The 15,556-nt window shown below is 31.8% G+C and overlaps 2 protein-coding genes across 4 annotated transcripts; one reads left to right on the top strand and one right to left on the bottom strand.

Annotated features, from left to right (window-relative positions):
• Nucleotides 1-6,421: 6,421 nt before the first annotated feature.
• Nucleotides 6,422-14,152, top strand: LOC145614370 (signal peptidase complex subunit 3B-like). Of its 3 annotated transcripts, none has more exons than XM_081669419.1 (7): nt 6,422-6,527; nt 7,426-7,604; nt 7,694-7,741; nt 10,076-10,138; nt 10,472-10,525; nt 13,435-13,521; nt 13,736-14,152. In XM_081669419.1, exons 2-7 carry the CDS (start codon nt 7,479-7,481, stop codon nt 13,862-13,864), a joined length of 507 nt encoding a protein of 168 aa, XP_081525545.1. In that variant the 5' UTR covers nt 6,422-6,527; nt 7,426-7,478; the 3' UTR covers nt 13,865-14,152. The 3 variants fall into 3 exon arrangements, with proteins under 3 accessions (XP_081525545.1, XP_081525547.1, XP_081525544.1); XM_081669421.1 differs by having other exon boundaries at nt 6,486-6,527; nt 7,442-7,604; XM_081669418.1 differs by lacking the exon at nt 6,422-6,527 and having other exon boundaries at nt 7,332-7,604.
• Nucleotides 14,153-14,555: 403 nt separating this feature from the next.
• Nucleotides 14,556-15,110, bottom strand: LOC145613073 (dirigent protein 1-like). The gene has a single exon (XM_081668130.1). It carries the CDS (start codon nt 15,108-15,110, stop codon nt 14,556-14,558), a length of 555 nt encoding a protein of 184 aa, XP_081524256.1.
• Between the last annotated feature and the right edge of the window lie 446 nt (nt 15,111-15,556).

Consider the following 15,556-nt stretch of genomic DNA (forward strand, 5'->3'; position numbering starts at 1 on the left):
TCTATCTCTCTTATCTTAAAAAACTAGATGAAACCCGTGCGATGCACGGTTTGTTTGAATTTTTTAAAATATTTTTTTGTATTTATATGCTAAAATTTGTTACATATTTAGATAAAATTCCTAATATCAAAAGATAATATTTTATATTCAATTAATTTAAACTTAAAAATATCATTCGCCAATTTTGTTTGCGTGGCATTTGAATTAATTAATTTGAGGAAGTGGAAACGGAGGAATATATATTTGTAAATACATAAATGATTAAAATATTTTTAAAACACATGGTAGAGAGAGAAAAGAGGAAAAAGATAGGAAGAGAGAGGTCTGTAGGTGGACCACACCTATTTTTTGGTTGGATTGTATCACGTGATGGGAGACCACATGCTGATTGTTCCACTAAAAGTTTTATAACACCATTGAATCCTCAGTGGTACTATTTATGCATTAATTTAGTACAACTTAATGCATATATAATAACATTACGTGCATATATAGTATCATTGTATATTCGGTGGTACCATTTGATCATCTAATGATGCCAGAATATGCATTCATTTGTATACATGTATAATTACATGAGTACCCTTTGTTATGCATTTCTATATGCCTAACATTCCAGCCTTTAAAATCCCTCAATTAATTCTAAAAGAGATTAATAATCTCTTATTTAATTGGCTACAACTAAAATCTATAATCTTACATGGCGCGTTAAGAAAATTAAATCTTACGTGGCTCTCTAAAACCTCGTGAAAAAACTCCCCTTTATATAACTAATCGGAAATTTCACCAAATGCCCCTGAGTTATTTTTTTATTCACGAAATACCCATAACAATTTTCAAATTCACCGTATACACTTGAGTTTAGCAAAATTTCCACCAAACACCCTTAATGACTAACGACAGTTAAGTTTGTTTGTCATTAGGGTTAATTATGCCACCTGAAGCATGTTACTGGTTATTATTGAAATTAATTAAATAATAATTATAAAAAAATAATTTTTTTTTAAAAAAAACACCACCTCTAACCCCCACCACCACCAGCCGGGGTGGCGCCGGCTCGTGGGAGCCCGGTTCGGGATGGCGTCGGCGCTGGTTCAGGTGAAATCCGCACCCACCATCCTCGACACATTAATTAAACCCTAGGTTTGGCGTGGTGCTTTAGGGATGGGCAGAGGCGATTTGGGTTCACCGGCGTGGGGTGGGGTTCTTAGACACCGGCGGTGGGGTGGAGGGTTTTTCGATTGGGGTTTTTTGGTGTTTGTTGCGGTGGGGAATAGAGGAGGGAGGGGGTTATAGAGGGAGGAGTCACGCTGGCACCGGCACGGGGGAGGGGGTGGATGCCGGCGATCGGTTGGCAGGGGCCAGGGGGCTGGGTTGATGGGGGAAGGGAGGTGGCTGGGGTTTTTTATTTTTAAGTTTTTAGTTTTTTTTAATTATTAATTATATTATATTAATTAATAAATTCAAAAATTAAAAGAAAACCAATCACAGCATGCCACGTGGTGTATTTAGTCTTAATGACTAACGGAAGTTAACGCCGTTACTTATTAAGAACATTTGGTGATGATTTTGTTAAATTCAAGTGTATATGGTGAATTTGAAAATTATTATGGGTATTTCGTGAGTAAAAAAATAACTCAGGGGCATTGGGTTAAATTTTACGTAACTAATTAATATATAAAACTAAACTTTTAGTCAGGCCACGAGACAGCGATACTTGACAATTCAATTTTTCGCCAAGTGTCACGCCACATAGATAACAAATAAATATTGCATGTCACATAGGAATTATTTGGATATATTTTTATGGATAAAAAAGTAACATAGTTTTTTTATTAAGACAAAAACTTGGATAGACTAGGTAGAAGCCCGTGCGATGCACGGGTCTTATTAATAATCAAATTAACATTGAATATTTTATAATTATTACTTGTAATAATTAATTATTATAATACTCTATGTATTATCTTTTACTTTTGTTTTCAAGAATAGTTATCTTATAATAAGATAATGTTAATATATCACTCAAAATATATCTTATAAACATATCAAATATTTTCAGAATTTATGGGGTAAAAAATGTAACAATAAAACAAAAATAATGGTTGTCTTCTTGTTGTTAGTATTGTACATAATGAAGTTGACCCTCTAATCTGCTATGTACATCAGAAAATAAAATTTATGTTTTTTAATTTGAAGATAGGTGAGAAGTGATAACAAATAAACTTAGGGCATGTTATATTCAGTTCAGTAAATCAGAACAGACCCTTATTTTATAAATTATTGTTGATATTTTTTGAAAGATATTATTGTTGATATATCATTCAAAGCATATGGTTAAAACCTTATTAATATGTCATTTTCTAGGAGTTATTCATATAATAATCTTGAAACTCATAATTTATCTTTCTTGATACCTTAAAATATCCATATTTTAAATATTTACAATAGATTACTCTATATTAGGATAATTAAAAATCTAAAATTTAAGTATATCGAAGCTTTCTTATGATAAACAAAAAAAATTGATTGTCATTCATTATTTTCTAAGATATATTTTTTTTTTTATTTTACTTGATCTAATTTTGTTACAAATCTTTAATATCATCCTATCTTATATATATGTGGAGTTGCAAATAAATCTCCAATAAATTTTTTTATCTAATCATGATATGGGTAGATAGATAAGATAAAAATTGAACATTATTATCTTGTATAAATTGAACGTTATTATTCAATTTTTTTTTAAAAAAATATTGAACGTTATTGTTGTCTTCAAATTTTTGAATGTTATTGTTTATTTTTGAAGAATATTGGTTAATTATTAACAATTTTATTTTTCTTTTAATTCATATTTTTTTTTACAAAAATGGTTTTTAATTGAACGTTTTCTTAAAAAAATAAATAAATTGAACATATTTTTTCTTTTTTCATATATTTTTTGTAAATGTTTGTATCTAACACTTGTATAATTTATAGTTTTTTTTTTTAAACTTTAAATTCTAATTTCAAAATATCATCATTACAAAAAAGATAAGTTTTAGCTTCAAAATAATTTAAATCATAATAATTCACTATTCATCATTTTTACCTACATACGTGGCAAAAATTTAAATTCGCATCGTCACTTTTGCTTATGTAGTGAGTGAATTTTTTTAATTCTAAAATAAAATAGAAATCTAATTTTTTTATTGGTTAAACTATACCTTTACTTACATGGCGCTTCGAATACTCTCTAAAAATGCCTACTTTATTTATATACTAGATGAAAGCCCGTGCATTGCAATACACGGTTTTTTCATCTAAGGTATTTAAGTTATGTGATTTATTGTAATTAATAATTTTAGACAAAATTTAAAAAGTTTAATTTTAATTTTTTTTTTACTGTAATTCATAATGAATTTATTAAATATAAAAAAGTGGTAAATATGATAGTTTATGCGTTATAAAGCATCTTTAATGTGAAAAGATAAATTTTTAATATTTCAAATAATTTAAATCCTAAATCATTATTCACTGTTTTACCATATCTTTTGTTTCGGTAGAATCACCAAATTAATATAAATTAAATCTTTTATTTATATAAAAAAATCAATATATTTACCAATAAATGAAAAATTGTTGTTATATAAAATCAAATACATGCATTGGAAATTTTTCATCATCTCCAATAATAACCAAAACCATCCATATAATAAGTATACAACATCAAATCGTATGCCATTACATAAACATGTAATCGTTAAGTATCCCAAATAAATAAATACAATGTAAGTAATAATTACAAATATAAATTTAAACATAAGATTTTAAAAATTACTCTGATATTAATGACCTAAAACTAACACAAAATTACTTACACAAAATTTGCTTGATGGGGTTTTGTATTGATACAAAATTTTGTTTGTGTCTTATGATGCAATAGATCTACATGTAAAAAAAAAATTTAGTAAATAATTACAATATAAGTAATAATTATAAAAAATACAAATTTAAACATAAGATTTTAAAAATTAAGCTAAAAATTCCTGGTCATTAATGACTAAAAATTAACATAAAATTATGTTTGTGTCGTATTATGTGTCAATTTATAATGGCATGTATCACAAATTTATATTTAATTATAATTAACGAATAATTTTTATTTCTTATCATAAATACTATTAAAATATATCTTCTACTCCCTCCGTGTTTTTTTAAGTGTTACAGTTTGACCGACACATAGTTTTAGGCAATTTAATTGACTTAAATAAAATAATAGATAAGTGGGGTAGTTGGAATATTAAAAAATTATAAAAGAAAGATAGTGGGATTGATAGTTTATTGAAAAGTAATGAATATAAGAGGAAATATATAATTAAAAAGTAGTTGTAGTGGGTTTGGGTGGGGACCATGAGAGGAGAGAGATATGATATTTTAATGTAGTTTTTTGTCAAAAAAGGAACTACACATAAAAAAACACGGCCAGTAATGGGAAGTGTAACACTTAAAAAAAACACGGAGGGGGTAATGGTAGGTATCAAACTTTATTATAAGCGTTTATAATATGAATATTTATTATTATTGGAGATTAATCTTTTCCTATATCTTTCTTGGATTTCTTATACTCGTAGTATGATTTAATAAATTTATCTTTTCCTATATTTTTATTTAATTATTTTCATTAAAATAATTTAATTCGTGGATTATAATCTACGTGGCATTAAAAATTTAAATATATCAAATATAATTCGTTACTTTTACCTAGGTGGTGATATAATTTTTTAATTCAAAAATAAAATACAAAATCTTTTTTCTTATTGAACGAAACAAAAAGTATATTTCTTACGTGGCGCTCTCAATGCTCTCCAAAATGCCTACTATATATATATATATGTATATATATATATATATATATATATATATATATATATGTATATATATTTATATATATATTAGATTTTATAGGATAAAAAAGTTAGTATAGATTTTTATTTTTAACAAAATTTGGACAGATTTATAAGATAAATTTGTCGATTTAGAGTTCAATTTTCGATAAAATACCATTATATCACAAGTTCAAAATAAACTATAAATTTAGCCAGACCATGAGACAGTAACACTTGCTCTTTTAACTTTTCACCAAATGTACACCACGCGTAAACAGTAATTAAATAATCTATTATATAAATTTATTTTTATATGATAATTTTTTTAGAGTAAAGGAAATATAAAGTTCAAAACGCACGACATTCATTTATAACTAAAAAAAATTTGGTCTTAAACTTCTATAAACAACTCGGGAAACTAGTGTGTATATATATATATATATATATATATATATATATATATATATATATATATATATATATATATATATATATATATATATATATATATATATATATATATATATATATATATATATATATATATATATATATTAGATTAGATTAGACTAGATGAAGCCCGTGCGATGCACGGTTTGTTAGTATTTATTTATAGGATTAAAATTGTTATTACATTAGTTTTAAAATATTAGATAAAATTTCTCATTTGAAAAGATAATATTTTGTATTTAATTAATTTAAACTTTATAATCTCATTCGTCAATTTTACTTATGTGACATTTGAATTATTTAATTGTAAAATAAATTAATAATCTCTTATTTAATTGGCTTCAACTTAAATTTATAATCTTACATGGCGCACTATAAAAATTAGATCCTACGTGGCTCTCTAAAAACTCAGGGAAAAACTCCCCTTTAATTATATATACTAGTTTTGTGCTCGTGCGATGCCCGAGTTGTTTATTGAATTTTAAAATAAAATTATAATTTATGTTAAATTTTAAAACATATCATTGATACAAAATTAGTTAGGAATTGATGTGTTTGTGACGATTTAAACAATGTAGTAGGCATGTAATGACTAATAATAATATTGGTGAAAAACATTTCTTGACCCGTAACCTGAAATAATGACCCCGTCCGAAATGACTCGTGACCCAACCCGATTAATAGGTATAAATAATGGATGTGGTATATTTTGAATTAATTCTTTCGCTCCAAAAAAATATTATGATAAAAAAAATAAATTTATATGATAATATTTGAAAGTTAAAATCTAATTATTTTTTGAATAAAATTATAATTCAATTTGTACCTATGAAATATTAGTACTTTATCAAAAATAAAACTCTAAACTAATAAATCTATCCAAATTTGATTGAAAATAAAATTCTAAACTAATTTTTTTATCCTACAAATTGAATTCTATTTAACTCTATCCTACGTGGCGCGACACTTGGTAAAAAATTGGAAGCCAAGTGCGCTGTCTCGTCACCACGCTAAAAGTTTAGCTTTATACATTAGTTATATGATATGATATGATTAGATCGTTGTGAAAATAAAAGAACTTAAAAAAAAAAAAGGATATATATACTGAATTCTTTGCGAAAAAAAAATATTTATACTGAATTACTCGTTCTTCTCTCCCGCTCTCTCATCGAAGCCCACTCCACAATCTCCATTGAAGCAGCTTCTGAGGTAACATGATATTTCTTTTGTAATCACCATATATCAATTTCGCAATCTAGGGTTTTTCGTCAATTTAATTCTCAATATAGTTTGTTTAAGTCGATTGTTGAACTATTAGTTATAATTACTAAGGTTATGAAAGATCATAACCAGCGATTCTCTTGCTAAAGAAGAAAATTATTTGATTTTTCCTAGCCTATTTTGATAATTGAATCAAGTTTGCCCTTATATTAGGATGGAACTATGAATTTCAAAATTGGACCTTTTCTTTTTTTAATTATATGATTTTTCGAGCCTAATTTGATTATTGAAACATATTTGCATTTAATGTTAGGATTGAACTATGAATTGGGACCTTTTATACCTAAAATCATGTGATTTTTGGAGCCTATTTTGATTATTGAATCAAATTTTCCTTTAATGTTAGGATGGAACTATGAATGTGACATTCTTTCCCTAAAATTATGTGATTTTTGGAGCCTAGTTTGATAATTTAATCAAATTTGGTGGCTAATGTGTTGCAGAACCTTTTAATGTTAGGATGGAGCTATGAAATTGGACCTTTTTCTTCCTGGGCCTAGGCGGCCGCCCCTCCTTCCTTGGCCAGGGGGACGTGCCTGAGCGTCAGTACTCCATAATAATACCAAACATCCAAACCTGCTACTATTTAGTCTCCCCTAAAAGTTTCCCCCTTAAATTAGTCCCGTTAACAATCACCCTCTTGATCACTACCCCTGGTAGATATTAAATTTATGATAATATTTGTCGCAGATTAGGATAGATTTGGTGTGTAATTTGTATCCTTTTTCTAACGTTACTAGAACTAGTATGGTAATATCTATATTTATTGATCAATGGTACACACTCCAACTTGAGGAGTTTTCCCGAAATCTAACACCCCTAACAGCTTTTCTAACTCAAAGGATTCAGGAGAGAGAAAATTCGCATCAAAGTTCAAAGATGCATTCTTTTGCAAACAGAGCTAATGCGCTGCTAACTCTAGCAGTCACCATTCTTGCAATTCTGTGCGCCGCCGCTTCTATTTCCGACCATTTCAATTCCCCTTCTCCTACTGCCAACATTGAGGTTGAAATCTTTATCTTCGTTGTTTTAAATTTTACTTTTTATAATCTTCACTGTTTGGTTGATCTGGATGTTTTTTGGTTTCAATTTAGGTGGCCAACATTCATAAATTTCAGAAACTCTCCAGTGGCAATGACGAGGTAATTTTTTCTATTTAATTTTCTGGTCTTTAATTTTGTTTTGGGGTTTTCTTATTTAATGCGAAGTATGAATTTTGCATCTGGGGATTTGATGTGCATTCTTTGAAGTAATTAAAAAAAATCCGTTTTATTCTGCGTTTTTATATGATTGCGTTTGAGGGTTTATGTATAATTTTTAAGTTGATTTTGCTAATGCCTTTCTATATGAATATATAAAGGTGTAATAATATGCATATATTGTACAAATGATTTACTGCACAATGCTATAATGAGCTGCATATATATAATGTTATTAGTTTATTACTTAAAGCTAGTATGGTCAGTGCAATTGCCCTTACATGTTTGAGAACTCAAGGTTTTGTAAGTTTGTAATGGAGTAAGTTTACCCTCTAGTTATGTATTAGGAAGGATATGCTTGCATAATCAAAGATTGATTATGTTCTTGCGATATTTGTAGTGACCCTATCGCACCTTGTTGATCCATGTTAAGGATCATTGATGGAATTTCGGGGTGGTCTTCAACGATCATCAAGGCTAGGTGTGGACTAAGTAAATTGAACGTTGTGTTCTCTTGGCTTTGGTTTTGTTAAACTGTGGTTCTTTAAGGTGCCAAGTTTTCTATAACCATGGTGTGAACTGACGGCTCCTACATTATACGTAAGACTACTCTATGTGAATGTTCTTAAGGGGTGAATGGGTGCTAGTGTTGCTCAAATACCTCACTACACTAAACCCTTAGGCTTGCTTTTTGGAACAAAAAATTGAGGTTGCAAGGCTTTGTATAGGCCAATTAAAAGTCCACTCAGTCTTAATACAATAAATGATAATATGTTAAAATGGGATAAATTTGCTCTAATGGCCTGCTGAGCTGTGCTGGTCTGAACTGAATTGATTGGACCTGAACTGAACCGAGCCGAAATGAATTGTTTATGAGAGAAGGAAATCAGGAACTGAACTGAACTGATTGGAGCTGAAAGTGACATAACTGAATTGAAATTAAGTTAAAGAGAATAGGCCCTAACTGTAAGATATCATTTTTCTACTCCATGTTATGCCAATTCAACGAGAGGATGTTAGCTTCGATCTTTTTTCCGAAGGCCTCCTTTTATACTTGCTTCCTTGGTTTTCATAAGCCCCAATTTCGTTCATCACTTGCACCTTAAAGCCCAAGCAGGTTTGGGTAGTGTTCTCTGGGGGTTATACCTTGCAAACACCCTTGTAAGAAGGCTATGATTCAGTGTGTGGCTCATCTGCTATTTTTGAGGGTTTTAACAAAGGATTTGATGTTCAAATAGCTCTCTTAATGTAGGTGCTAATATTAAGAACAGTGCTAATATTAAGAACAGTGATTGGTGAGAATGGCAGGCTTCTACCTTGAAACGTCAAGTTAGAAATGGAATTAGGATTTTGTGGGAATTGTATATTGAACAACAATGTAAAAATATTTTTGGATTTGAAGACTCCAACCAAGTTCATGTAAGGGTTAGGGTATATAGTGCGGTTCATTTGTGGAAGTGATAATTGTTACCTTATGAGTGTCTTGATGATGCTGGAATACTGTTAGCAAAACTTATGCTAACATAAGTTTCAAAGACAGTCTGTATATTTGGAAAGTGTTCAAATGTTCATGAAGATGAGATAGTTCTTGGGTTTATGGCTAGGGTTCTGGAACTAATTGGTTTATGAGGGCAGAGTAGTAAGTTTAATTATTCATATCATTACTGACAACAACCACCTGAAGGTGGTTAGAGCTTCAGCTTATTCAGTGGGATATATGGGTGTTGTTTCTTGGTAACCTGAAGGCCGATGAGCATGTAATGAATCTCTTGGGGATATTGAGGTTTAGGATTTTCCAGCCAACATAAATGATTGATATGTGTTCTTAGTTGTAAGGCAAAATAATTGGAAAAGGGAATTACTCCCTGTACTCCTTTTTGTTTGACCCATTTAGAATCTACAATTCGAGGAGAAAAGTTTTTTTTTGACTACGGAGAATCTTTGTTGAATATAAGAAAAAACATGTTAATCTTTCTGTCATCTTGACTCATCTTTTGTTAAATGCATGCCACTTTAGAAACTATGTATAGGCTAGCAATCAACTTGAGAACTTAGGAAAGGATGAACATAATAATTTCCAGCTGAGGACATATAATAGTTTCTAAGAACGTGATATATAAATATAAGACACCACCATTTCATGTTATTTTTGTCTTAAATCCATTGTTATCTTAGTGTCATTATAAGCTTCTTAATTAGGAGCTAGATTTATGTTCTTTATCTTTTTTATGCTCCTTTCAAATAGGAATTGTTATTATATGTTTTATTTTTTCCCAGGTTGCCATGGTGCTGAATATTTCAGCCGATCTCCAGTCATTGTTTACTTGGAATACAAAGCAGGTTCGTCATGGTACTCCAGAAGATCCTAGTTTTGTTATTTCTCTTTTCATGCCTTTGTTGAACTTTTCAGTTATTTATGTTCTTACCCATCTCCAATCTTTACCATAAGAGATTAACAGTGAAGAACTGTGACATCTAATTGTATGATTTACTTATTCTATGTGATTCCTGCTTTTCTTTGGCATTAAGTCAATAAAGGTTAACATGAACTAGGTGTTTGGTTTTTGTTTATTGCGTTTGATCCTGCCTGGATTATTATCCCAGCATAACCTCTTGTTTAGTGCTGTACAACTATAGTTATTGACTAAGCTCTTCTGTAATTTTTTGTTGCAGGTGTTTGCGTTTGTTACTGCTGAATATGAAACCAAAAAACATGTACTGAATCAGGTAATTGGGTGATTGGACACTGTTATCTCGTGTATGTGGGTCTATACATGTGTGTGTGTTTGTGCTCGCGGTCTGTGTTTTAATCATATACTACCTCCGTTTCGTATTATCTGCAACAAACTTGGTTGCATAATCCCCAAGACAAAATTTGCTAATGCTTATTTAAGAAAACAAAGACATGTAATTAAGGCCAGGAAAGAGAAAGTGAAGACACTTAATAAAAATGGAGCTCCACCCAAGCAATCACCACCAACACCCATCCTTCCCCTGACACCACCAACATCCACCGCATGCAGCCACAACCATCTACCGGCGCCACCTCCACCCTCTCCCGGTGCCCTGAACTTAGCGATGCCTCCCCTCGATACCATCTCCACCCTCACTGACCCCCGCCTCAACCGTGTGAACACCATGAAACCACATTCAACCATCCAAAATCATATCAACCCTCCCCGAAAACCTCACCCACACTCTCAAAACTACTGTATGTACCCACACCGAAACCATCTCCCATCAAACCAAAAAAATCCACCACTAAGAAAACCCAACCCCAACCCGACACACAAACAACCAAAAATCCTAAAGGTATGAGCAAAAAATTAAAAAGGTAGATTATTACCTGCTAATCACCATCTAGCGCTTTATTTGGCCAAATTTGACCATATAAACTCTACATCTAGAGCTTTCATGGTCAAATTTGACCATAAAAACCTTAACCTTTAATGGTGGTCATGCTTGCGGGTCGTCAAATTGTCACTCGATTGTGAAAGAAGAGAGAGAGAGAGAGAGAGAGAGAGAGAGAGAGAGAGAGAGAGGAGTTTGGTGGTGGTGGTTGGGAGAGTTTGATGGTGATGGTCGGAGGATGGAGGTGAACGTTGGTGGTGGTGTTTGTTGGTGGTGGTTGTTGGTAAGGTTTGAGGGAGGAGTGAGAAAGATGAACAAGGGGTTACGGTGGAAGTTTTAATTCTGGAAAATGTTGAGTTGAATTGGTAATTGATTGGTAGGGGTTGGGACTTGGAAAGTTGATTTAATTTGATTTAGTTTATGGTTGATTATTTTGTGTTAGTAACTTAACAAGTTTGATATTAGTCTTAATTTTGATTTGGAAATTTTAAGTAAGAATAATATAGTAATTTTATACAAAAAATTTACTATAAGAGGAAAGTTCTAGTTTGTTGCACATAATGTGTAGCATCCGTTTTTGGAAAATGTTGCAAATATTACGAAACAGAGGTAGTATATATCCTGTATCTGGTGCTTGTTACATGCAAAAATACTGAAGTGCTGCCCAAAAAATATTGTTGTTGATTTCTTTTAAAATTTACGGCTTATGCTTTTTATATAATTTGAAACTGCTTATTTATTATTTTTGTTAACTAATACTTTACCGGGAGTGCATGTATAACTTGCTTGCCTTAGGAGAGCTATTATAGGACAATTGTTTTGGTAACTGATGTGAGCTTCTTCATAGCAGGGGTTGAGGTTGGGTTATGGTGAATACCAAACTTTCATATTAGTACTTCTATTTTACCTACCACTACCTACATTCCACAAAGTTGCTCTATCCAAATATGACCTAATGAAGAGGTCGGTTATTCAGTTTTCAAAAAAGAGGCCTGTTATTCATAGCGAGTCTTCTTCCACATAGTTCCACTAGCAGTTCTATTCTGGTGTGGATGGTAGAGGCTTATATCTCGTAGTATAAATAGGTTTCCTTACGAGGATTCTTTGATGTTTTAGAATATGTAGAAGGTTTAAATTCAGTTACTAGATCAATCTATTCTGGTGTGATATGATAGTTTTCCCTACCATTGTCATTTGTTAGTAACTTTTTCCATATTTGAGTGTAATCCTAGTAATCTATTCAAGGCTTTTTTTCCACCTTATTCCCATTAATGTGGTTGTTGGATGTAGATGGTCTTTAAAGAGTTTAAAAGTTTTTTGAGTTTGCATATTGGTAGAAGCATAGCCAATAATCAGATGATAGAGTAACTGAGACTTTATCTGTGCTCCCATCAGTTAAATGCTTTCTTAAATTTACTATTTGAACAGCTGATGATGGTGTTAACTAGTGGTAACCATATCAATTTCTATCTGATGTGCAAAACCCCTTACAACCCTCTAACTCTTTTATGCTAGTCAGATTTGATATAATGATGATGGACGGAAAACAATTGTGATAGTTTTGAATAGGATGTTTATTAGAATAGATTCGATGATCTTGCTAACCATATCAATTTGTATGGGCTTGTTCAAGTTTTTTGTCAGGAATAGCAACACAAGCTTATCACATTGTTACAGGTGCAGTTCATAGTGGTGTGTAGAATTGAAAGTCAATTGAGCTTAAGTAGAAATTTTTTCTCCTCTTAATTTGTTCCATTGATGATTGTGAAACCCCGAATTCAGCATATAGTCCGTGTATATTTATTTTAAACTTGCTAATTTTATACTTCCTTTGTTCTTTTTTAATTGCTATATGGGAGAGGGGTACACATATTAGGAAAGATCATGTGAATTGGAGAGCAATGGAGAGATAAGAAGAGGGACTATGTGATGAGGAGAGACATTGGAAGAACGCATTACTAAAAATAGATATTTAGTAATTGATGTGAACTTTCAAATCAGGGAAAGGTAGCAATTAGTGTAGAACGGAGGAAACCAATCAAGAAAGTGTTCATATGCAACTGAAGTTTATTAAGTTGATAATTTAGCTCTCTTGGTTGGTCTGCTTTCTTGAAAAGGGTCTCATCAGCAATGATTTGCTAGACCTTGAAAGACCCTTGTTCTTGAAAAGACACTAAAAATATTTGACTAGTACTGATGTTATATACTGCAAACCTGCTAGGTCATGCTCTCAGGTTTATACCTTTTTCTATTGCTAATTTGTTCTACAAAATTCTTATGTGCAGCTTTCACTCTGGGATACGATCATAGAGTCAAAAGAAAAGGCAAAATTTTCAGTTAGTATCTCAAACAAGTACCGATTTACTGATCAGGTAAGAATTCATCCATCTGGTTTTGCCTGTTTCCCTCCTTTTCTTGATGCTATTAGCAGTAGGCTGTAACATCTTGTTAGTCAGCTATCCTTGCAACTTAATACAGTTGCTCCGTTGTTATGTTAAAAGCATTATCATAGCTTTATGGCCATTGAGTTTCACTTGTAGCAACTAATTAATTGAAAATTTTTGTAATTATAAATGTCTACTCCAGGGGAGCAATTTGCGAGGCAAGGAATTCAACTTGACATTGCACTGGCATGTCATGCCCAAGACTGGAAAGATGTTTGCTGACAAAATTGTGCTGTCAGGATACCGTTTACCGGAGCAATACAGAAAATGATACACCTATTGATCTCTTGGAGTTAAGACTATGGTTGAGTTTAAGGATGTTAACATCACATGTTTAGTCGGAAAGTAGTAAAGCTTTGGCTTCTTGCTGTCCCAAAAAAGTGAGCTTCGAATTTTCCATTTTTTTAACATATAATGGATTTTTTCACAATACAAAGCTGATCTCCACTACTGTCACAATGATCAATGATATAGAAGATAACTTTGGGTATGACCATGACTAAGAAGCATGGCTACAATTTTTCTTAGCAACGTGGTCTTGGCTGAAATACGGCTTTGGACGCTTTTGTAATGACCAATTTTGTGTTTTACTGTTAGAAGTATCTGCAGTCTGCTCCCATCTCCCATCGAGTATCAATAATTGTCACATATTAATGTAAGTTTTGTCAGCACATTTTGTCCTCACTCGCACGCATCCTGAGCAACCTTTTAGGGGATCACTCATCCTAAAATTATTCCCACAATAACACATTTAACTGTGGAGTATCTTAGTATGAGTTTTTTGAAAAAAAGAAGAAAAAAATGCAAATTTTAAAGCCTTTTATTGGACAGGTACAAAATTACAAGGCAAATATTATACAATTTTTGCTAACATAGGTGTGACATAATTATAATAATCCCAGAATTTTAATAAAAAGTCTGTCCTAGCTAATCACTAGACCCTTCATACCCGTATAGACCCTTCATACCCGTATAGATTGTGATTGATTTGGAAAGGTTAGCTGTAAGTCTACTTGATAAATGGGAGCATCAACACCAGAAGTATCTTGATTGGCCTCTGCGAAAACAGCAATGCCACGAGCAAAAGCGAAAGAGCCTGTACCACCAACCACTTTAAGCTCTTCTCTCTTCTTATGTTCCAATTGTTTAGCTTGAATACTCAAGCTCCCTGAATATTCAGGTGTGCTGAATGTTAGATATATTACATTGAAGGCTGAATGAGCGAAATGCTCCACAGGTATGATAAAACCTTGTGCTTTTCCTACAATTGTCGACGTACTTTCAGGTCCCTCTGTGAGCATCCGATGGAAGGTCAACACCCCTGTAGAAGGCTCTGCATCATGGTGCATGTTACGGTTCAAAGTTGTTGGTTGCTGAATGTACAAAGACAACGCAACCAATGGCTTCTGTAAATTACTCTCATGACCTTTGTAAGGAACCGGTGAAAGCAGCGCTAATAGCAGAACTGCCAATGTGGCCAAAGAAACAGCAGAGCAGAATATGATCTTAGCTAACATTATTCCATCAAATAAACTTCTTCAGGAATTTAATTCTGTATACTTTTTAAGGGCCATCAATGATTGAATTTTCTTTCAAGTATACTTGCTCCTCAAGTACCAGATTTGGCCACCTAATCCACGGTAAATATCACAAAGCATTTCTTTCGCATAATATTTTATCAGCATGTTCCAGGGACACCTAATCCATTAATAGTCCTTGAACAACTATTTTATGTTTTAAACAAGAACGATAAAGTTAGATTTGTAGACAACACACGCGGTACAAGTAACCAAATTAACAAGCAGAAAAGATCAATCATAGACCCGTAATCTGTGTATATATAAGTAAAATCGCCAGTTTTCTGAAATAAATCCTTAAATTGAAATTATGAGTTATCCATCCCACATAAGTTCAGCTCTGAAAATGTCAGTTAGAACTGATCCCAGCTATAGAACGGCTTTAA

Source organism: Chenopodium album, chromosome 25, assembly GCF_948465745.1.
Source record: "Chenopodium album chromosome 25, dcCheAlbu1.1, whole genome shotgun sequence".
Taxonomy (NCBI): Eukaryota; Viridiplantae; Streptophyta; class Magnoliopsida; order Caryophyllales; family Amaranthaceae; genus Chenopodium; species Chenopodium album.

Coding starts and splice junctions, on each gene's coding strand:
- LOC145613073 (XM_081668130.1), bottom strand. CDS start 15,110: ATGTTAGCTAAGATCATATTCTGCTCTGCTGTTTCTTTGGCCACATTG.
- LOC145614370 (XM_081669418.1), top strand. CDS start 7,347: ATGGTAATATCTATATTTATTGATCAATGGTACACACTCCAACTTGAG. Junction 7,605..7,693: donor CTCCTACTGCCAACATTGAG/GTTGAAATCTTT, acceptor GTTTCAATTTAG/GTGGCCAACATTCATAAATT. Junction 13,522..13,735: donor AGTACCGATTTACTGATCAG/GTAAGAATTCAT, acceptor TGTCTACTCCAG/GGGAGCAATTTGCGAGGCAA.